Source organism: Bufo gargarizans, chromosome 11 (genome assembly GCF_014858855.1).
Source record: "Bufo gargarizans isolate SCDJY-AF-19 chromosome 11, ASM1485885v1, whole genome shotgun sequence".
In the NCBI taxonomy this organism is placed as follows: Eukaryota; Metazoa; Chordata; class Amphibia; order Anura; family Bufonidae; genus Bufo; species Bufo gargarizans.
The window spans coordinates 24,204,843-24,229,245 of NC_058090.1; the positions used below are offsets into that span (position 1 = coordinate 24,204,843).

The 24,403-nt window shown below is 46.4% G+C and overlaps 1 protein-coding gene across 1 annotated transcript; it reads right to left on the bottom strand.

Moving 5' to 3' along the window:
- Positions 1–498: 498 nt before the first annotated feature.
- LOC122921669 (B2 bradykinin receptor-like) lies at positions 499–23,657 on the bottom strand. Its single transcript, XM_044271824.1, has 2 exons — positions 23,353–23,657; positions 499–2,001 (listed from the first exon to the last, which is right to left on the bottom strand). The coding sequence occupies exon 2, from the start codon at positions 1,992–1,994 to the stop codon at positions 900–902; it is 1,095 nt and encodes a 364-aa protein (XP_044127759.1). The 5' UTR covers positions 1,995–2,001; positions 23,353–23,657; the 3' UTR covers positions 499–899.
- Positions 23,658–24,403: the final 746 nt, after the last annotated feature.

Sequence of the window (24,403 nt, forward strand, 5' to 3'; positions counted from 1 at the left end):
ACTACATCACACTCACTCATCTGTCTGGAGGAGTCCAGTCGGGCCCCCAGCAGGTACCAGGGCCCCAGGTGTAACTGCTGTTACCCTTCCAGAGACAGCATCACTCATTTCCATAGATCGTGTTTGGAATTGGAGCTATTCAAGTGAATGAGTGCAATACCAGACACAACCCATGGGCCAGAGTGGCGCTGTTTATGGGAAGAAGAAGGGGCAGCCGCTTATTCCTAATCCTGGTCAACCCCTTTAACTCTTTAGGAGTCACCAGTTCATTTCTGAGCTAAAGTCCTAGTAATTAAGACAGACTGGTTGCTATGGAAATTCCTGACAAACCCAGTAGTTGTTAGGCAGTGTATTCCCCAGCCCGGCAGAAGTCCTTCCCCTGCCATATTAATCAGATTTTTTTTCTAAAATCCCTAAACAGTTCCATACACGCAGGACATCTGAATGGATCCAGATGTGTACATTGCAGTCTATGGCCATATTACTTCATGTAAACCTACCCCCCCCCCCCCCCCCCCGAATAAATCATATACAATACATGTCCCTTGTAATCAAAAAATAACACTGCTGTCCCCAAAAAAAAAACAGGGTCAGTCCTTCATAAATATTACACACGGCAAGCACTGGTCCTCCTGGAGCGTTCCAGACTCTAGCTACAAAAAAAACCAAAACATAAATAAAACACCCGCTTCCCCTAATTGGGGAGTACCAATGTCCTACCATATACGGGAGCCCCAACAAAACAATCTGGAAAATAGGAGTCCGTGCAAAAAAAAAAAAAAAGAAAGGCAGGAATCTGAAAATACACAAATAAATAACGGAAGCTTATTCCAAGACGAATTTAGTTATGGATCGTAAATCTGAAAGACTCGCACGCAACTCCACAGACTAGACGCGTTTTATGTCCTGATAATTAGATTTTGCTGGCCCATGGAGATCGAGGTTCGCACGGTGACTCCGGAGTAGTTCCTGGGCATAGGCTGGTTTTTTTGGGATTTTATCTGGGCCAGAAGTTGCCAGTAGACCTCCTTGGCCTTCTTTCGGAAATGATTGCCAACCATGACGTAGAGCAGAGGGTTGATGCAGCTGTTGCTGTAAGCGATGTAGGAAGAAATTTGATTCCCGATCTCGATAGCCAGAGCCGCGGCACACCCTTCGAAGACCTGGAGTATGTCTAATGTGTCAATGAAGGTGAAAACATGAAATGGAAGCCAGCAGATGATAAAGACCAAGAGCACCGACAGCACCAACCACGTGGCCTTCTTCTCGTTGTTGATCTCCTTGAATTGCTGCATGGTGTTGTTCCGTAGGGCGCCTATAATCTGGAAGGTGCAGAAGGCAATGACGGCTACCGGGATCACAAAGCCAACGATGTTGGTAATAAGATTGTTGGCAACGTGCCAGCCCACAGCAGGGGGGACGATGATGCAGGCCGTAGTGTTGAGTGCTGGAACAAAGATCACCTTTCTGAACACCACCTTGGGCAGGCTAACGCCTATGGCAAAGATCCAGATGATTGAACAGTTGACTTTGGCGCACCAAGGGCTTCTCATTCGGCCAAATGACATGGTCTTCACTAGAGCTAGATACCGGTCGATGCTGACCATCATAAGGAAGTAGATGCTGCTGTGATTGTTGAGTTGGATCAAGGAGTTGACGGCCACACACATGAAGCCTCCAAATGGCCAGTATAACTTGTTGGTGATATATATAGCCCAGAATGGTAGGCCGCTGATGAAAATCAGGTCGGCAGCCGCCATATTCCCCAGGTAGATCTCGGCCACTGTGCAGCGACTCTTGTGAAGGACAAAAACCAAGATGACAAACAGGTTTTCTACGAAGCCCAAGGCGAAGATGAACCACATGTAGATAGGTTGGTAGGCGAAAACCCATTCAGCATTTTCCGGTAGGAAGCAGGTTTCAAGCTTCTCGGTGGTGTGATCCGGAACCATGTTGGTCGTCCCAGCTGTCAGGTTGTTGATATTCATCTCCATGTTGGACCTGTGAAATACAGGAGAAGACATTTAGCAAGGTAATGATGTTTCTGACGTTATGATTGTGCCTGATTACAGGTTACTAGGATGGGACAATTTGGGTAAGATCCAACTTTCTATTACTGGAACCTTTCAGTGCTACCAACTCCCCTTGAACTACCAGGACCCTAAAACTGTCCATCAACTTGATATTTGATGGCAGTGGTTCCTACCTATCACAAAAATGGTAGTCAGAAAGGCTGGATTTCCACCTATCCAATCAATGGCTGACAGATATCCTTAAGATGCTAGGGTCCGTCTCCACCCTGGAACGTGACTGCTCAGCCAGACACTGGGTACAGCGGTGACCCACCTCATGCAGCCACATTCCCATTTCTCCATAAGGAGAAATACGACCACATTTCCCTCTTGTATTCATCAAGTTACCATTAGCTTTGATACTGAATGGAGAAGCAAAGTCGAGAACTCTTCCGAATTCTGCTCACCAGACAGCAATGCCTTATTGGCGCTCAGATGACGGACCTTAGACACATGACTATCCTGGAGTAAACCATAGACTCGTTCCAAAAATGGCCTCCAGATGTTTTACTTTTGCTTTGGTTGTTATTGGAGGGGGAAGAACCACGATGGCACTGCAGTATCTTGTACAGTTTTGGCGGGTGAAATAATGTCCGCTATTGGAGGAAAGCCTCTATTTACAAAAAAATAATAATTATAATTTTTTTTGCTAAAGAGTCTAAATTATTCAGGGGCTGCATAAACCTCAGGGTCCTGATCCCGGAGTAACGAGTTTGTGTTATACCAAAATCCTGCATGAATTATGCAGAGGTTTTCCCAGAAATAAATAACATTCTTGCTAATGATTAAATGCAGAGAAAACATCATAAAATTGGTCTTTTAGACAAAAAAAATAAAAAGATTTGCAAAGTTCTGTCTCTGGCTTCTGTTGGTTCTTGCTCCCATTGGCTCTACAGCTCTGTGGACAGGTGGAGTAGTTGAGCGCAGCAATCTCCAGCACAGAGAAGAATGGCGCGGGTACACGGGATCGCCGTCTCCATGAACAGTGAGGCTCACAGCAGCCGGACAACCCCTTTAAGAGGGAAAGCCACTTACAGCACAACTGCAGTAATAGTGATTCTTAAAGGGGTTTTCTGGAATTAAAATATTGATGACCTATCCATAGGATAGGTCATCAGTATTAGATCAACGGGGGTCTGATACCTGACACCCCCCTTCGTTAGGCTTTTAGCAGCAGCCGCAGTTCCAATAGGTGAAGAGTGTATGGAGCCAGAACATCACAGCGCCATACATCACATAGTGGTCGTTCTCGGGTACTACAGCTGAGTGAATGGGCGTTCAGCTGCAGTACCCAAAATGGCCATTGAACAGCATATGGCGCTGTGGTGTTCTAACTCCATACACTCTTGATTCCTAAACCGCAGTTGCCAGTGTCAGACGCCCCACAGATATTGATGATCTGTCATATCTGTTATCCTATCAATATGTTAGTCCTGGAAAACCCCTCTAAAGTAAATCTCCATCTTGAATTTTAGATTAGACTACTATAGAGCTATTTTTTTTTTTATGCTGCAATGCATTCAACAGATAGCATCAATGCATGGAAACCATCAACAAGCTGCTGTTGGTGGATCTCATATACTGATTATAAAGCTACATGTAATACCTTGGTGAACAGACCGGCAGAATGAGTTGCTTTCATAACCCCTTGCAGTCTGGGCCATTAACATCTGAATTCCCACATTCACGCGTTCGGTATTTCTACATTAATCAGACGGTTTGGTATTTGGTGCCTTATGAACGTCAGGTATGTATGCATTTTAGCCGGCTGCATTTTAAAGACCCGGACCACCTGTGGTTCAATGATTGGGGTAGAACAGGGATGCCCAACCTGCAGCCCTCCAGCAAAAATGACGCCGGGACGCCGAGCATGGTGGGAGTTGCAGTTTTACAACCGCTGGAGGGCCGCAGGTTGGGCATCCCTAGAGTAAAAGAACCGCGGGAGGTCCGGGTACTGAGGCCATTATAGGATGCCTAAAATGTGGCCATATTACTGAGCATTAATGAAATTAGCTGCTTACATCGGGCCAGATAATGAAACCTGCACAGTAAGATCCATCAGCAGCTGCTTGTTGATGGTTTCCATCTAAAAAGACCCTACCGTGAACCCTACAGGAGTGAGCAATAGGTTGAACCAACACATATACTGTAACCATGTACAACCGTCCACCCCCCATTACAGAATTAGGCACAAAAAGAATACAGAGTATCAACACACGCCAACTGAAAAGTGTGACTACACCCTAAGGCCTCATGCACACGACCATTGTTTCATTCCGTGTCCGTTGTTCCGTTTTTCTTGACTTTCTGCGGACCTATTGACTTTCAATGGGTCCGTTGAAAACTCGGCTAATGCACCGTTTGTCATCCGCGTCCGTGATCCAGTCTGTCGTCCAGTCTGTCAAAAAAATATAACCTGTCCTATTTTTTTTTCACGGAAAATGGTTTGCTGACCCATTCAAGTCAATGGGACCATGAAAAAACGCGAAGGCACACAAGATTGTCGTCCGCGTCCGTTTTTTTCCTATCATTTGCATTGCAAACTTGACTTAGACTTGTTTTAACTTTCCTTCATGTCTGGTGATCCTCCAAAAATAAAGGAAGACACACGGAAACGGATCACAGAACAACGGAACCCCATTTTGCGGAACGGAACACAACAACTGTCGTGTGCATGAGGCCTAAGGATGGGGGGATGCTAATATGTAATTTACTGGGAGACCTACGGCAGCCACTCAAATGTAGAATGGCGCTGTGTGTGCGCAGGTTGGGTTCTCGTGACCACCACAACACCCGGACCCCCTCCCGCAGTGCTACTGGCCCGGCACCCTAGTGAATCCCCCGATACGTAGCCTCTTCCTGCGAGTCTCGGCTCATAAACCTCTTGCACCTGCTCTTGTGATGATTATAAAATGCCTTTAGTTTACACCAAGATATAAACTGTGTAAAAGCTCAATATTTCCCACAATTATTAGAACCTAGAGCAGTGGTTTCCAGCCTGCGACTCTCCAGCTGCTGTAGCACTACAACTCCCAGCGTGCAGTTTCACAACAGCAGGAGAACGTGGGCGACAAAGGTTTTAGGATTCATCCTGCACTTAGAATATAAATATTTTGCTACCGGAAACTGTCCATAAACTGCTGCTGACGGGTCCATCATTTTGTGTGTGTTTATGTAATTCATATTTCCCAACTTTTGGGAAGTGGCTTTTTTGTTATTTATTTTTTCCTCGTGCCCTGACCCTTTAAGTAGGACGCGCCCCCAGCTACAGCGCTTACATCACAAATAGTGCATGTCACCCTCCTGATCATATCCCTAAGGGTCCATTCACACATCCGTATGTGTTTTACGGATCCGCAAAACACGGACACCAGCAATGTGCGTTCGGCATTTTGCGGACCGCACATCGCTGGCACTATAATAGAAAATGCCTAATCTTGTCCGCAGACAAGAATAGGACATGTTCTATTTTTTTCGGGAACGGAATTGTGGATCCGCATTTCCGGAACCGGACAGCAGATAGTGTGGCCCCATAGTAAATTAATGGGTCCACAATTCCGTTCCGCAAAATGCAGAACAGAATTGCGGACCCTAAACCAGAGATGGTCAACCTGAGGCACTCCAGCTGTTGCAAAACTACAACTCCCAGCATTCCTAGACTGCCTACAGCAGGGCAGGGTGGGAGTTGTAGTCTTACAACAGCTTGAGAGCCGCAGGTTGGCCATCCCTGCCCTAAACTTATACTGCCCATTACTGCCCCCCCCCCCCCAAAAAAAAATAATAATAATAATAATAATAATACAGGGCTCTGAGCAGATCACCGGCCCCGCTATCTATATACAGACCCCAGACCAGAGGGGCAGGTCCTTCCCTACTCTTCGCTCCGGGTTCAGCACATGGTGAACCCTACTGTAAGTGTGCAAGGCACGTCCTCTTCTTATATTTAGGAGGACGCAGTGTCCAGGGGAATTGGCCGGAGACCTCATCTTTTTCTGTGTGGCGACGTTTGCCACAGTGATGAGTTTACTGCGCGGAGTCAGAGTTTTCTGAGGATAGATCCCAGCAATGCTTATTCAGAGACGCTTTCTGCTTCCCTTTTCCCTTGGAATGCTGCCTGTGCCAGGAATGAGCGGATGTCGGTGCCAGCTCCAGATGCCAGCACTTAATGCAGCTGCTTAAAACCGAAAACGTATAATAAATCAAATCCGATAACAGGAATAACTTCCTGTATTTAGAGCCGAGTCACGTCCGGGGTCACACGGCGGCCATTGTGCTTTCTTACTGCTGTCGCACTTGACCTATGCTCAGGAGAGAAGTTGAAACTTCAAGACGGCTCGTTAATAAAGAGCAGCTTAAGATGTGGAGTGCAAGGAGATCATACACAGCGGCAATAGGCAGGTGCCTGTGGCGCCGCTTATCTCAGAGGAAACAATAGACCCAAAAAATAGAAGCGAGAAATCCAACCTAGCGACTTAGTTTCCTCCTGACGTTCAGAAAAGGCCTGTCAGCTTAGACTGTTTCAGCTCCTGAATTGAATGTCAGTGAATGGAAATATTCTAAGAGACCTGAACTCACAGCAGAGGGTTTGGTACAGTTGTATCCAGACAACCCTATGTGAGGTAAAGGGATCTGCAGCTGTTACAATCTATCAGTGCAGATGAAATGTATCAGTCTGCTGCTTCACCCACAGATGATTAGGTAGACTGAACACAAATGTAGCAAATCTCCAGCTGTGAGAAGCATTAGGGTACGTTCACACGCAGCTGAAATGCAGTTTTTTTTCCCCCAGATTTGCTTGAGAAAAATTTGCAGCAAAGTGAATGAGATTTTGTCAAGGTTCTGCGGGAAGGAATCCAAAGTGAATCCGCAGCCAAATTCTAAAACCATTTATTTATTATTTATTTTTTGCAGGGTTGAGTTAGACAGTCTCTGGAAGGTAAACAAGGATGTCCCCATGTTCCCATTCATTGTCAGCAGGCAGAGATATCGGAATGGAGGGGAACTGAAACAAACTGCATCAGGAAATTGCCTATGGAAATGAAACAGATGCTGCTGTTAATTTAATCTGCCTTGTGTATCAGTTTTAGAACCACTTTCTGACTGACGCAGGCTGTTTAGCTGGTTACTGTATCAGTTGGAAATGATCAGCCTCCCATTCACTGACAATAAGCAGAGGTCTTGAAAACGGCAAAGAATGGAATTAATGTGTATTTGAAAGTTGCAGGACTACTCATTACACAACATCTGAGTCTTATTTGCATAAAACCAGAAAATCCCTAAAACAGAATTTTCCAGACGTCCTGGCATTTCTGCCGTGACGTTCGCCCACGTCCCCTCCAAACGCCCTATAAAACACCGGAAGCCAACGGCAGCAGACTCCAGTTATCTGGAATGAGCAGCATCTCGGGGCGGTTTTAGGGTTGGTGCTGTACTCCCAGGGCCAGGAAGGTGCACCCGCGCTCTCCTACCGGGAAGCATGCAATGGAAAGATCTTCCTGTGCATGAAGGAAGGGGGGGGGGGGCGGAAATCGGTGCAAAGAGGTAGTGACCTTCCGCCGCAGGGATTTACAGGCAGGAGAGGAGGAAATGCTAGAAGCATCTGCAGACACGGAACATGTCACCTCACTAATATAGTAACATTTACAAGACTGGGTGACGTGTTCTGGGAACACCGGGGGCTGCACAATGTGACGGCGGATTTACAGACAATGGGGCGGATTTACCAATAGTGTCGCACTTTGCACGGTCTAAGAATAAGACTCACAATTCTAATATTGGACAAATTTACAGTTCTGGCGCATGGACCTTTATCAATTTGGAGTAGTGATGAGCGAAGCGAGCTTTGGATGTGCTGGGAAGCCCTCTCTTCTGGAGGTCTCCCCTTTTTTGGAGGGGGGGGGGGGGGGGAGTCTTCCAGATACCATGCTTAATAAAGTGCAGGTACACGAAATAGAATATCATATAAAAAATAAATAATATACAGTATATAAATAAATCTAAAATAAAATAGTTTATATCAGAACTCCGTCTGATAAATTGTATCGGTGCCACTGAAAGGATTTTTCGTTCCACCATATTCAGGGCACGTCCATCTTGCTGCATTTTTTTATTTCAGTAGACTTGAGTGCTCTTGTGTAAATCCTAGATCCAATGTAATCTTCAGGATAGCTGCTCTTTTTTATATGTGCAGTGAATGCAGATATCTCTGATATTTCGGTCTTCTAGACCTTTTTCAAGCCGTATCTGGTTATTGAACACACCATGTAAACATTCACAGTGCAGGTGGAAAAAGTATGTGAACCCCTAGACTAATGACATCTCCAAGGGTGAGGTGTCAGCCAACTGGAGTCCAATCAATGCGATGAGATTGGAGGTGTTGGTTACAGCTGCCCTGCCCTATGAAACACACACACCAGTTCTGGGTTTGCTTTTCACAAGAAGCATTGACAGATGTGAATGATGCCTCGCACAAAAGAGCTCTCAGAAGACCTACGATTAAGAATTGTTGACTTGCATAAAGCTGGAAAGGGTTATAAAAGTATCTCCAAAAGCCTTGCTGTTCATCAGTCCACGGTAAGACAAATTGTCTATAAATGGAGAAGGTTCAGCACTGCTGCTACTCTCCCTAGGAGCGGCCGTCCTGTAAAGATGACTGCAAGAGCACAGCGCAGACTGCTCAATGAGGGGAAGAAGAATCCTAGAGTGTCAGCTAAAGACTTACAGAAGTCTCTGGCATATGCTAACATCCCTGATAGCGAACCTACGATATGTAAAACACTAAACAAGAATGGATTTCATGGGAGGACACCAGCATTGCTGCACGTTTACAGTTTGCACAAGAGCACCTGGATGTTCCACAGCAGTACTGGCAAAATATTCTGTGGACAGATGAAACCAAAGTTGAGTTGTTTGGAAGAAACACACAACACTATGTGTGGAGAAAAAGAGGCACAGAACACCAACATCAAAACCTCCTCCCAACTGTGAAGTATGGTGGTGGGGGCATCATGGTTTGGGGCTGCTTTGCTGCGTCAGGGCCTGGACGGATTGCCATCATCAAAGGAAAAATGAATTCCCAAGTTTATCAAGACATTTTGTAGGAGAACTTAAGGCCATCTGTCCACCAGCTGAAGCTTAACAGAAGATGAGTGTTGCAACAGGACAACGACCCAAAGCATAGAAGTAAATCAACAACAGAAAGGCTTAAAACAGAAGAAAATCCGCCTTCTGGAGTGGCCCAGTCAGAGTCCTGACCTCAACCCGATTGAGATGCTGTGGCATGACCTCAAGAAAGCGATTCACACCAGACATCCCGAGAATATTGCTGAACTGAAACCGTTCTGTAAAGAGGATCGGTCAAGAATTACTCCTGACCGTTGTGCCCGTCTGATCTGCAACTACAGGAAATGTTTGGTGGAAGTTATTGCTGCCAAAAAAGGTTCAACCAGTTATTAAATCCAAGGGTTCACATACTTTTCCACCTGCACTGTGAATGTTTACATGGTGGGTGCAATAACAACATGGTGACATGTAATTCTTTGTGTGTTATTAGTTAAGCAAACTGTGATTGTCTATTGCTGTGACTTAGATGAAGATCAGATCACATTTTATGACCAATTTGCGCAGAAATCCATATAATTCCAAAGGGTTCACATACTTTTTCTTGCAACTGTACATTGGATCTGTGATTTACACAAGAACACTCAAATCTACTGACATAAAAAAAGAAAAATAATCTAATGCAACCAGATGAGCGTTTCCTGAATTTTTAATGAAGTGCAGGTAGTTACTGCAATGTATTTGAGCGTCTGGTACCCCGTGCCAAGCCTTTCCCTGCACTCCCTTAGGGCCTGTGTGGACAGCCTGGCAATCCCCATCCCGATGTTCATTACGTAACTTGCATCCGGTGAGTCACAGACAAGTCAGGACCTTCATGGATTTCACTAATCTTGGGTCCAGAATAGTCTCTGTAACATCAGTAATGTGAGGGCAGGAAGGTTTCTCCCAAAAAAAACACAGCATGTTGATATTACTGTATAGAATAATTAATGACGGGCTCCAGACGCGAGCGCGGGCGCTGGAGCTAAGGACGTGGGAGACAAGACCCCATGACCTGATATTATCCAGTTTGTCAAGTGAAAAAAAATCAGGCGAGCTGCACTTAAAGGAGTTGATCCAAGATATAAACTAGGGGATAAGTGCCTGATCGATGGGGGTCTGACAGCTGGGACCCCCACCAATCATGAGAAGATGGGTCCTGCATTCCCTGAATGAAAAATAAAAAAATCATCTGGAAAAAACCCTTTCCGTGTGCCCTACTAGACCATATGTACTTGATTAGGAAGGGATGGGTTGGACTAGAAAATTAAAGTGACCCTGGAAAAAAAAACTAAGTGACCTCATTTTGTAGTCCAAATTTACAGAAGGCAGGGCCAACACAAGTAGGTGGAGCTAGCAATACCGTATTGCGGCATATTATACCACCCTAGCAGCGCCAAATACCACAGTGCATCACAGTTAAAATACTGCCCCAGAAACACAAAATACCTCCCCAAAAACGGTCACTCTGCGGTGGCCAGCTCCAGCTGCCATGTTCTGTGCTCTTACTCCAGTTGCCTTAGGATGCCAATACAGTTGAATTCAGAAGTCAGGAGGGGAGCGTCAGATCATCACTTACCTGGCTGACAGCCGTGAGAAGAGCTCAGGTGGCCTCTGGGTATCGGCCCACCAGGCAGTTTCCCTTTAGGTTCTATGGCCAGTCCACCACTGAGTCCTCCTCTCAGAAGCGCGCTCAGGAGATTACTACATACAGTCACATAAAACTTCCTTTGAATACTGTACGGAGCGAGAGCCTTTTTGAAGTAATCACTTCGGCTGATCGGAGCCAATACATTCTAGTACTGTACAGAGCGTTTGATCCGTACAGTATATTCAAACAACGTTTTATGCGAATCGACTTCAGATGTTTCATCTAACAGTCACCACTAGAGGGAGCTCAGGAGATTACTACATACAGATATATACAGCCACCACTAGAGGGAGCTCAGGAGATTACTACATACAGATATATACAGCCACCACTAGAGGGAGCTCAGGAGATTACTACATACAGATATATACAGCCACCACTAGAGGGAGCTCAGGAGATTACTACATACAGATATATACAGCCACCACTAGAGGGAGCTCAGGAGATTACTACATACAGATATATACAGCCACCACTAGAGGGAGCTCAGGAGATTACTGCATACAGATATATACAGCCACAACTAGAGGGAGCTCAGGAGATTACTACATACAGATATATATAGCCACCACTAGAGGGAGCTCAGGAGGTTATTACATACAGATATATACAGCCACCACTAGAGGGAGCTCAGGAGATTACTACATACAGATATATACAGTCACCACTAGAGGGAGCTCAGGAGATTACTGCATACAGATATATACAGCCACCACTAGAGGGAGCTCAGGAGATTACTACATACAGATATATACAGTCACCACTAGAGGGAGCTCAGGAGATTACTGCATACAGATATATACAGTCACAACTAGAGGGAGCTCAGGAGATTACTACATACAGATATATACAGCCACCACTACAGGGAGCTCACTTCATACAGATATATACAGCCACTACTAGAGGGAGCTCAGGAGATTACTGCATACATATATATACACATTCACCACTAGGGGGAGCTCAGGAGATTACTGCATACAGATATATACAGCCACCACTAGAGGGAGCTCAGGAGAGATTACTGCATACAGATATATACAGCCACCACTAGAGGGAGCTCAGGAGAGATTACTGCATACAGATATATACAGCCACCACTACAGGGAGCTCACTTCATACAGATATATACAGCCACAACTAGAGGGAGCTCAGGAGATTACTACATACAGATATATATACAGCCACCACTAGAGGGAATTTAGCAGATTACTACATACAGATATATACAGCCACCACTACAGGGAGCTCACTTCATACAGATATATACAGCCACCACTAGTGGGAGCTCAGGAGATTACTGCATACAGATATATACAGCCACCACTAGAGGGAGCTCAGGAGATTACTGCATACAGATATATACAGCCACCACTAGGGGAGCTCAGAGATTACTACATACAGATATATACAGCCACCACTAGAGGAAGCTCAGGAGATTACTACATACAGATATATACAGCTACCACTAGAGGGAGCTCAGGAGAGATTACTGCATACAGATATATACAGCCACCACTAGAGGGAGCTCAGGAGATTACTGCATACAGATATATACAGCCACCACTAGGGGGAGCTCAGGAGATTACTACATACAGATATATACAGCCACCACTAGAGGGACGCTCAGGAGATTACTACTACAGATATATACAGCCACCACTAGAGGGAGCTCAGGAGATTACTACATACAGATATATACAGCCACCACTAGAGGGATCAGGAGATTACTACATACAGATATACAGCCACCACTAGGGAGCTCACTACATACAGATATATACAGCCACCACTAGAGGGAGCTCAGGAGATTACTACATACATATATACAGCACCACTAGAGGGAGCTCAGGAGATTACTGCATACAGATATATACAGCCACCACTAGAGGGAGCTCAGGAGATTACTACATACAGATATATACAGCCACCACTAGAGGGAGCTCAGGAGATTACTACATACAGATATATACAGCCACCACTAGAGGGAGCTCAGGAGATTACTACATACAGATATATACAGCCACCACTAGAGGGAGCTCAGGAGATTACTACATACAGATATATACAGCCACCACTAGAGGGAGCTCAGGAGATTACTACATACAGATATATACAGCCACCACTAGAGGGAGCTCAGGAGATTACTACATACAGATATATACAGCCACCCCTAGAGGGAGCTCAGGAGATTACTGCATACAGATATATACAGCCACCACTAGAGGGAGCTCAGGAGATTACTGACATACAGATATACAGCCACCACTAGAGGAGATCAGGAGATTACTGCATACAGATATATACAGCCATCCACTAGAGGGAGCTCAGGAGATTACTACATACAGATATATACACGCCTCCACTAGAGGGAGCTCAGGAGATTACTACATACAGATATATACAGCCATCACTAGAGGGAGCTCAGGAGATTACTACATACAGATATATACAGCCACCACTAGAGGGAGCTCAGGAGATTACTACATACAGATATATACAGCCATCCACTAGAGGGAGCTCAGGAGATTACTACATACAGATATATACAAGCCACCACTAGAGGGAGCTCAGGAGATTACTACATACAGATATATACAAGCCACCACTAGAGGGAGCTCAGGAGATTACTACATACAGATATATACAGCCACCACTAGAGGGAGCTCAGGAGATTACTACATACAGATATATACAGCTACCACTAGAGGGAGCTCAGGAGATTACTACATACAGATATATACAGCCACCACTGGGGGAGCTCAGGAGATTACTACATACAGATATATACAGCCACCACTAGAGGGAGCTCAGGAGATTACTACATACAGATATATACAGCCATCACTAGAGGGAGCTCAGGAGATTACCTAGCATACGATATATACAGCCACCACTAGAGGGAGCTCAGGAGATTACTGCATACAGATATATACAGCCACCACTAGAGGAAGCTCAGGAGATTACTACATACAGATATATACAGCCACCACTAGAGGGAGCTCAGGAGATTACTACATACAGATATATACAGCCAGCACTAGAGGGAGCTCAGGAGATTACTACATACAGATATATACAGCCACCACTAGAGGGAGCTCAGGAGATTACTGCATACAGATATATACAGCCACCACTAGAGGGAGCTCAGGAGATTACTACATACAGATATATACAGTCACCACTAGAGGGAGCTCAGGAGCTTACTGCATACAGATATATACAGCCACCACTAGAGGGAGCTCAGGAGATTACTACATACAGATATATACAGCCACCACTAGAGGGAGCTCAGGAGATTACTACATACAGATATATACAGCCACCACTAGAGGGAGCTCAGAAGATTACTACATGATGGTCATTGGTGACTGCAACCCTCCAGAATTTTATCATGTATGTCTATGCAGGGGATTTGGAGCTCTGTATCAGAAAAACGATGCTCCGGCTTCTTTAACAAACTTACTTAATTAACCCACATATTTGTCTCTAAACTGCAAAGTTCAGAGGTGGAGATCTGCCGCTATTCTTCAGCTCCTAGCCTTCTACGGCTATATCTACATGCACTTGGTCGTCTGTTTACCTCTCGCAAGTATATAGTTCAGCAAATTCAAAGATATAAACACACACAAAAAGAAAAAAAACTTAAATGGCGTCGCCCTCTAAATGTGAGGATCTCACGGCCCTGATGATTGAGGCGCCGGTCGCTGAAGTAAACACTCTAAAGACTTTCCCCGCTACGAGTTCTGGACGCGCTCCTGATTTTAAGACATTTTTTCTGTGTCGATTACACCAGGACTTGTGAAAGGAGAACGGATTATCCGTCTTTGCTCTAATCTCTCTTCTGCTCCTGCCTTCAGTTTCTGGGACAGGAAGCAGCTACTAGTGTCGGCCATATTGGCGGCTCCTGGGGCCGATTTCTCTGTCGCCCAGAGGGGCCGCCCCCTCCCCAGTGTACAGACACCTATCTATGCCTGTAGGGGGTGAGAGAACACTTTGCTATTGGTCACAGATGTGAACCTTTCCCCAATTTTAGGAAGTTGTAAAGCAAGGAATGCTGGGAAACGCCGTGCAGTAGAGAGGAAGTAGCTAACTTCTCCTCCTACTTGCGTCTCATTACAAATTAAAGAGGATTTTCGCCATCAGGAGAACAGAGGTCCCCAATTGCCCATGTGAGCAGATGGCTAGTGCCCTCTGCTCCATTCATTTCTATGGGACCGTCTAGTAGGGGGCGCTCGGGACCCCCACTGCCCTCTACAATCCTGAAGGTACTTGGGACTGTGTTCCCACTCATTTTAAAGGGCACCATCTAATGCCTGCCGCTCCTGCCGTCTGATCAGCTGATATGTAACTAGAAAAGAGGTTGCCCACTCGCCTCTGCTACATCTGTGCATCCGCACATATGTTATAGAAAACATTATTTGTTTTCTGAAGCTTTCCTCTCGGAAATTGCCCAACAAAAAAGCCACTTGGGGCCTGCTGCTGGTTCCTCTTCGTCTCGTTCTCGTGGCATCACGGCAGATTTCCTGCATCTGCTTTTTCCATTATAATCTGATTTCGCGGGTCAGGCAATGTAATTGTAAGAGGACGGGTATGTGCAAAGAGCGCACACAACAACCTACTGAACCTTCTCAACCAAGGGGATGCCATACAGCTGCAGTGGGGCCCTTGGATTGTGGGGTTGGTCCCATCCTCTCTGCTAGAAGCCTGTAGAGGACTTCCCGGCCATGGTGTCATTCATAATACTGGTGTCTTGTATAGTAGAGGGATCTTTGGGCCCCTCACACAGTAAGGCCTGCTACCTCTGCCCCACTGTAGCTGGGTCCCTGCTCCTCTCTGTGCTACAGCTAAGCCAAGGAGAACATCCAGCTTGCTGATGGAGCTCCCTACCTTTTGACCCACCATCATCTGCACCTCATGAGTGCACGCTAATTTAAAGGGAACTTGTCAGGTTTTTTTTTTGCACCTCTTCATCTTTCTAGCGCTGTCCTCCTGTGTAATATTAGTCGCTGCATTATATAAAATGAGAAGTTTAACCGCCGCACACGCTGTATGAAAAGGACCTTGCAAGAGTCATGGAGGTGGAGCTGCTCCAATGAAGAGTCCTAAATTCATCCCAGTTTGACTTGATTGGCGTCCGTGAGGCTGGGATAAGTCATCTCAAGCCTGCTGTAAATCCTGCGCATGCGCTGTTGTTTTCTAGTTCCGGCAAATGCACAATGGAGATGTACATGTACCGGCTTCATCAGCACACTGCACATGCACCTCGCCACCATGACTCTTCAGCCGAGCTGCTCCACCTCCGTGACTCTTGCAAGGTAGTTTACATACAGCGGGCGCAGGGGTTACACATCTTATTTTACATATTGCATTGCTCCTCACTACCAGTAGTCACACTTATTTCGGTTTAGTGCTATTTGCCTAAAATACAGGTCTAAATTCTCCCTTAAAGGGCGACTCCATCCAAAACTCCAATGTGAGCTAATCTCGATAACCCATAGATTGGCAGCGGTGTGTTGTCTGCCATTTCTGCCTCATTCACATCCTAATGGAGTTCAGAGTGACAACTCTGATCACTATGACAGCGGCCGACACCGGGGGAGGAGAGGGGCAGCGTTCCTCCCCAAACCTTCCCCGCTTCAGTTGTGACTACCTGGCTGTGTCGTTATTTATCAAGAGTTTCTGGTTTTGCTCACGGAGCAATTCCACAAAAATACCTGTACGTCTTAAAGGAATTCACCAGTTCTGTTCACGTTCTGGAAAATATCCAAAGGATTTATTTTTCCAGACACTTCAGTTAAGAAATGTCAAGTATTTAGGGTAACTGCATGAGGAGTCGGAGAAGGATAGCAAAACAGAGGCTTCAGTGGAAAATGAGGGGCAGCAAAGCAATCCCACATACTGAACCTTCTTGTAGGAGCCACCAGCAGTCTGAATGCCAAATCTGTAGTCACAAACTGGCCAACTTCTGAGAAGAGACATAAGGGATTCTGTTATATAGTGTACTAAATGTGTAACATATGCCACACCTCCACCCTAAGGTACTTGAAACACAAGTGCACATAAAGCTCCCTTTATCACACCCCAAAGACAGACCCTCGACCAAACGCTAAACCAGACCCCCTAAAGTCAGACCCTAGACCAGACCCTCGACCAAACGCTAAACCAGACCCCCTAAAGTCAGACCCTAGACCAGACCCCCAAAAGACGGACCCTCGACCAAACGCTACACCAGACCCCCCAAAGTCAGACCCTAGACCAGACCCCCCAAAGTCAGACCCTAGACCAGACCCCCCAAAGTCAGACCCTAGACCAGACCCCCCAAAGACAGACCCTAGACCAGACCCCCCAAAGACAGACCCTAGACCAGACCCCCCAAAGACAGACCCTAGACCAGACCCCCCAAAGACAGACCCTAGACCAGACCCCCCAAAGACAGACCCTAGACCAGACCCCCCAAAGACAGACCCCCCAAAGACAGACCCCCCAAAGACAGACCCCCCAAAGACAGACCCCCCAAAGACAGACCCCCCAAAGACAGACCCCCCAAAGACAGACCCTAGACCAGACCCCCCAAAGACAGACCCTAGACCAGACCCCCCAAAGACAGACCCTAGACCAGACCCCCCAAAGACAGACCCTAGACCAGACCCCCCAAAGACAGACCCTAGACCAGACCCCCCAAAGACAGACCCTAGACCAGACCCCCCAAAGACAGACCCTAGACCAGACCCCCCAAAGACAGACCCTAGACCAGACCCCCTAAAGACAGACCCTAGACCAGACCCCCTAAAGACAGACCCTAGACCAGACCCCCTAAAGACAGACCCTAGACCAAACCACCTAAAGACAGATCCTAGACCAGACCCCTTAAACAGAGACCTCAGTTCAGACTCCCTAGACAAATCCAGACCCCACACTGCAGATGCTCACTTCTCCTCACTCTTGCAGCCTTCCTTGCTGCCACTCAGGAGTAATAAGAACCGCAGAGCTTTTCCAATATTTGGGGACAGTTGACAATCGTGTATTGAGCCTGAGCCCCATCAGTGGGATGTCTATGTAAGTCAAGGATGTGACTGAACCTCCTGGGGAAGAGCCAAGGCTTGTAGCATGTTTGCTTTCTGGTTTATGGAGACGTCTAACCACCCTCATAATTAATGTCCATGGTGGTTCTGGGGGCTTCATCCTTGGAACTGTTCAAAATTCTTGGCAGAGAGAACTGGCCTGGTCAGGGATGTCGTCACCGCCGCACGCTCTTCCACATCACACAAAGGACATTTCTGCTCGATGTTTATTCTTGATGACAACGACTTCACATCCCGTCCAATGACCAAAGAAAATGTCCAGTTTGTCGGCTCATGATGTGAGAGAGAGCAGCGAGATTCAGCTTTAGAGGACACAAAATTTATTCCCTTACTTACAGTTTTCAAACACATCTGATGCATTTACTGGGCTGATGTGGAGCAGAGAAGGAAAACTTAATATTTACATAGCGCATTTAATGGCAAAAATAGTGATGTAATCACCAAACAGGCCAGATGTAGCAGAGCCGGTCAGGGGAAGGTGTCACATCAGCTTCTCCTACCGAAAGCTCACGGCTGGGCTGAACTTGCCCCGGATCCACAGACTGGAGCTAACATCTGGTCCACCAGAACCCCCAGAGGCGCTGGATCCTCCAGAAGGAGACACCCCTTAAATCCACTCTACACTCAGGAGACCACAAGCCGGGCTCTGAGGGGCTCCGACCAACTACTCTGCCTTGGCCAGGAGATTTAGATACAGGACTTTGAGCACCAGGGTAAATCCTTACCCCAGTGGATGGAAAGCCTAGCTACTGCTCTGCTAAGACTTTGGCGCACTAGCTGAGTTCACTTCATTCAGGTGGAAATACCCTTCCAGCACTTACCAGCCCAACGCTCTGATCCTGTGGTGGACTACAAGGTGCCCATTAGAGGCCTAACACAACAACCATCTCAAGAGACGACTCCAACCGAAACCCAAGTATTCTCCAAGCTCTAATGTGTTTAATGAACCTAATTACGAGATCCTCATTTCCTAATAACCGGGCCAAGAGACGCCCGGGATCATTACCCCTATCCTGCTAATGCACCGAGGCTTCCCCGAGGTGATGATGGAACGCAGATGTTACAACAAGCCCCAGTAATTCACCAGCAGACGTGTCACACCGAGTGGGGATTATTAGTACATAGACATCCTATGATCCATCATCCCAGAGGCCATTAATGTATCCTCGCTGTCCGGGGATTACGGCGATATTAATGTGCGCACAATACACAATATCCAGACACTACTCCGCTCGTTACAGTGTGAATAAAGTAATACAACACGGCATGGGTGCAATGGCTGCGAGACTATAGCTCCCATCATCCTCGACTCCTGGGAAACCATGGAAAATCTTATGGAGACTACAGCAAAATTACTCTACTGGGCAGAATCATGAAGAATATGGATCCTTTAAAGGGCAACTCCACTGAAATGAAGCTCGAATAACAACCTTACATGTCCTGTTAGTGAGTCAAATGTAACAGACACCAATCACTGCAACTCAACATCATCTGCCCTGCGGAAGTAAAGAAGATCAAAATCATATCCATCTCATATTTAGCTACATATCTTGTATCTATCAGTCCAATATTCATAAAGGCTGAGATATGAAGCTTACATCCAAATTGTAGAAAAAAATCCCGGGGCTCGTCGCATCGATCTCTATCATATATCATATCTCTCTCTCATATCTATATTTATCTCATATCTATATCTATCTCATATCTCTCTCATATCTATCAAATCAAATACGCTTTATTGGCAGGACTAAATACATTTTAGCATTGCCAAAGCAAGTGGGAAATAATTGGGTGGGGTTGGGGGATGGGGACATATACAGGGTGGGGGTCCTCGGTATATCAGGGTATATCAGGCTCCTCTCAGTCTATGGCAGGCAGTAATATATTGTGCTGCTATGGCCGCTGTGTTCTCCTCTTGGAGAGTCTCTCTTCCTCCTCCATGGAGATGAAGTCTGGGCAGAGATCAGACAGTCTCCTGAAGTCAGTCTCCCTCACTGCTGAGTATTTGGGGCACCGCAGCAGGAAATGAGCCTCATCCTCCACGGCCTCCTGGTCGCACTGCTGGCACAGTCTGCTCTCTCTGGGCATCGCTATCTATCTATATCTAGTATAGCTCTGACATCCATCATTTATCTCTCATATCTATCAGTCCAATATTCCTGATGGCTGACATATGAAGTTTACATGAAAATTGTAGAACATAAATCCCGGGGCTCCTCCACATGTTATACGCGGATCGGTTGCTGCGGATCGGAATGTATATAAATGACTGTGAGCTCCTCAGTTCACACATTGGTCAGTGTGCATTATTTATTATACTCACTTCTATTCCGCAGCGCTGTGCAGACATAAGCATCACGCTGTCCCCAATGGGGCTCACAATCTAAGGTCCCTATCAGTCTGTCTTTGGAGTGCGGGAGTAAACCGGAGCACGCAAACACGGGGAGAACATACAAACTCCATGCAGAGGTTGTCCGTGGTCGGATTTGAACCCAGGACCTCGGTGCTGCAAGGCACCAGTGCAAACCACTGAGCCTCCATGCTGCCCACCCGCCACTTTGTGGGTCCTTATGCTATTAGGTGCAGCACTGCATGGCGACCGCTGCAGTCACAACACCCACAGGGCGACCAGCAGTCCATCAGCTCCTCTGCTGCCAGTCTAGGAACCCTTCCACATCCACCGTGCAGAATAGATCCCAAACACTTACCTTTCCATGTGGTCTCAGTAGACTGAGTGGTCGCCACGCAGTGCTGCACTGACGAGCACAGGGACCCTCATACAGGCGGCGGCTGCGACCCGGCACGTGGGCTCATACAGTTCAATCAGAATGTAAACTAAAAATCTCATGAAACCAACATAAAAACATCTGCAACTTCCTGATTACATTGTTTTCAATGTGTTACCATTTTCAAGATCTCTGCTTGCTGTTAGTGAGTGAGGAAACTATTTTTTTACTTTTTACATCTAGCGGCTCAAGACCTGTACAGTCCTAATGCAGTCTAGAAAATCCTATATGCTGAACACTAAAGACTCCAGGCTGATGCACTTTACCTGCACTGATACATTGTAGCAAACCATCAGCGCAGAAGAGAGACATTGGAGCTGCTGCTGTGCTTTACTCATAGGGGATTGTGTTGACCAGATGCAACTGAAACGAACCCTCCGCTGTGAGGCATTAGGTCTGTTCAGGTTTTCATCTTCTGAATGCGAACAAAATTTACCCACATTCTCTGAGTGCAAGCGGAGATCTTGAAAATGGTGAAGAACTGGAACACAAAGTGCAAAGTACATTAGAAAGTTGCGGAACTTTTTATTCTAATCCGATTAATGCTGGCTCCTACATGACGTGGTTGCTTCTGCTGAGGGGGGCCGGGGCCACAGATGTTACATATTACTGCCTGTGGTGTGACATATTACACCGCAACATCCACATCCCCTGCTGCGCAGGAGCTGCAGAATTCAGTGAATTTCTATGCTCAGGCCAGTTTTTTAAAAGAGCTACGATGCCTAAATATGGGACAGACTCGTACATGCAGCTCGTCTTAAAGGGGCACAGAGGGTCGGAAGCCCCCAACAAATAGGTGATATCACCGCTGGAAGTTGTGGCTGGTCATACACGTCTCCCCTGCGGCCACATTACATGCAGGTCAAAGGGTCTCCAATCTGTGGCAAAACTACAACCTCCAGCTGTCAGGGCATGCCGGGGGTTGTAGTTTTGCAATGCAATCTCTTTGTGTAACAATAAATCCTTTCTTCTACATTCTACCTATGGATCCACAGACAACGCGAGGTGCAGAGCGGCTCCTCTGCCGTCCAAAACTTTACCTTTTGCCACATACTTTTAACACAATTACATTTAAAATAACTGGTAACGTCAGGGTAAGGCTCTGCTCACACTTTGAGAACTGCATTCAACACATGGAACGGGAAAGCTCTAGCGCAGGGATCAGCAACGCTCGGCACTCCAGCTGCGGTGAAACTACAGCTCCCAGCATGCACACTTGCTTGGCTGTTCCTGGAACTCCCATAGAACTGAATGGAGCATGCTGGGGGTTGTAGTTTCACCACAGCTGAAGTGCCAGAGGTTGCTGATCCCTGCTCTAGCGCATAGACCAGAGCGAGGCACGAGGTCCCAAGGAGCCCTTCTGGAATACATTGGGTCAATCAGATGTGGACTACACTATTCCATGCAGACACATTCCGTAAAACAAAACATATACTGCAGGGGTGCACCTAGCCTTTCTGCTGCCTGAGGCGAAAACTGAAATGGCGCCCCCCTCTCCCCAATGCCAATTTCTTAACCTAACCCCTTCCCTTTCTTAACCTGCCCGACCTGGTGCTGCCCGAGGCGACCGCCTCACCTGGCCTCATTGGGGGTGCACCCCGGGAATACGGATATATTTATATTTTTTCCAACCAGGTCTATGGGCGACGCGTATAACAGTGGAATCCACTGCAGCCTTCCATCACTGGTCCGCACAGGGAAATTCTCTCAGTCAATGTACGGACAGAAGTCAAAAATGGAGCTTAGGCTACTTTCACAATGGCGTTTTGGCTTTCCGTTTGTGAGATCCGTTCAGGGCTCAGCGGTCCAAAACGGATCAGTTTTGCCCTAATGCATTCTGAATGGAAAATGATCCGCTCAGAATGCATCAGTTTGCCTCCGTTCCGTCTCCATTCCGCTCTGGAGGCCGCCTGCAGTGTTTTGGTGTCCGTCTGATGAAACGGATCCGTCCTGGCGCACAATGTAAGTCAATAAGGACGGATCCGTTTTCCCTGACACAATCTGGCACAATAGAAAACGGATCCGTCCTCCATTGACTTTCAATGGTGTTCAAGACGGATCTTGGCTGTGTTAAAGATAATACAAACGGATCCGTTCTGAACGGAGGCAGACGGTCGTATTATCTGAACGGATCCGTCCATGACGGATCCGCACAAAACGCGAGTGTGAAAGTAGCATCGTGACATATCACAACCAGCTCGATAGGTGTGACACGTACAGGCATCCAACAACCATAATACAGGAAAAAAAAAAACTTGTTGCGGTAATTCTCGAAATAGTCAAAATGCTAAAACGCCGTGTTCTGCGTGTTATCCATACAACATATGGCGCGGTGAAATAAAATTGTAATACCTCATAATGTTATTTAAAGAAAAAAAAAAAACATTTTCTGATGGCATTAAATAAACAACATAAAATAAAAACAAATAAAAAAAATATGAAAATGTAAAGAATACAAAGTAACAAAACAAATGAAAGTGTAAAGGATACAAAGTAAAAAGGTATAATAAGCCCCAAATGGAAACTCTACAGAGGACGGAGCCGACTTATGGATCGCTGCCAGAAAATATAACTTAACATTTTCTCTCTTTCTACTTTGAAACGACTAGTTTTTTTTGAATTATAAATTATACTGAGCAAAATAGTGGAAATGACTTCCTTACCGTGCGGTGCGGTCCCCGGGGGTCTGCTCCTGGACGCCGAGGTCTTCTGGCTGCTGCTGTGGGTTTGGAGTGTTTGTGTCGGTGGAGATGTGAGCACGATATTATACACAGAGAACTTGTTATCATCACACCCCTGACTGGAGGCCAGAGGAGGGGCCACAGCGGCTCCAGAACCTCGTACATAGAGACCCTCCGCCCGCACACTCCTCTATTACAGAGAGCACAGATCCCCCTTCATATAGTAAACTCCCTCCTCTCTGTTCAGCCATTTAAAGGTTTGTACTAATCGCACTCCTCATTATTTTGTCCAAAAGTGAAATCAGAGGTTTGTCTCTTCACGACTGTACGGTGCCGCTGTCCAAACCATGGTGGCCGATGGAGGGACATACGACCAGGTCCGTCCATCAGGAGCCTCCTCTAACCATTAGAAAGGGCATCTGTCAGCAGAATTGCACCTATGAAACTGCCGCGTCCTCTGCACTTTGATTGACAGGAGCAGGCAGTGTACACGTCATCACACCTGGTCCTGTCAATGGAAGTGCAGAGGGCGCGGCAGCTGCAGAGAGAGCTGAGCCTCTAGGTGTAATGATAACGCCCCCATTGCTCTTAGAGGCTCATTTGCATATATTAAAACAGCATTTTTTTTCCCAGCCATGCAGACACATATGAACATGGGACCAACACAGATGCCTTCAGCTGCCAAGTGCACATGTAACAGGTCAGTCTGTGTCATCTGCTGACAGATGGTCTGGTTGCGTGCCCCTCCATTAGTGGCCATGTTCCAGACAGCAGCACCATACAGTCTGAGGTCCCACAAGATCTGATATAATGACATCGATATCACAATATAGAAGTCACTTTGCATTGGGGTCCAGGACCTGGTCTCCTATAACTAGAATGGCCGCCACAACAGAGATGGTCGCCCTGGAAAAGAGCCACTTTTTATAACAAGGCAGGATTAAAGGGGTTGTTCAGGATTTGAAAGCAGCACCACTCTTGTACCCATGACTGTGTCTGGTATTGCAGCTCAACCTTAGTCAAGGGATGGCTG

What these genes read in the sequence shown, in the direction of transcription:
- LOC122921669 (XM_044271824.1), bottom strand. Translation starts at nt 1,994, where the DNA reads ATGGAGATGAATATCAACAACCTGACAGCTGGGACGACCAACATGGTT.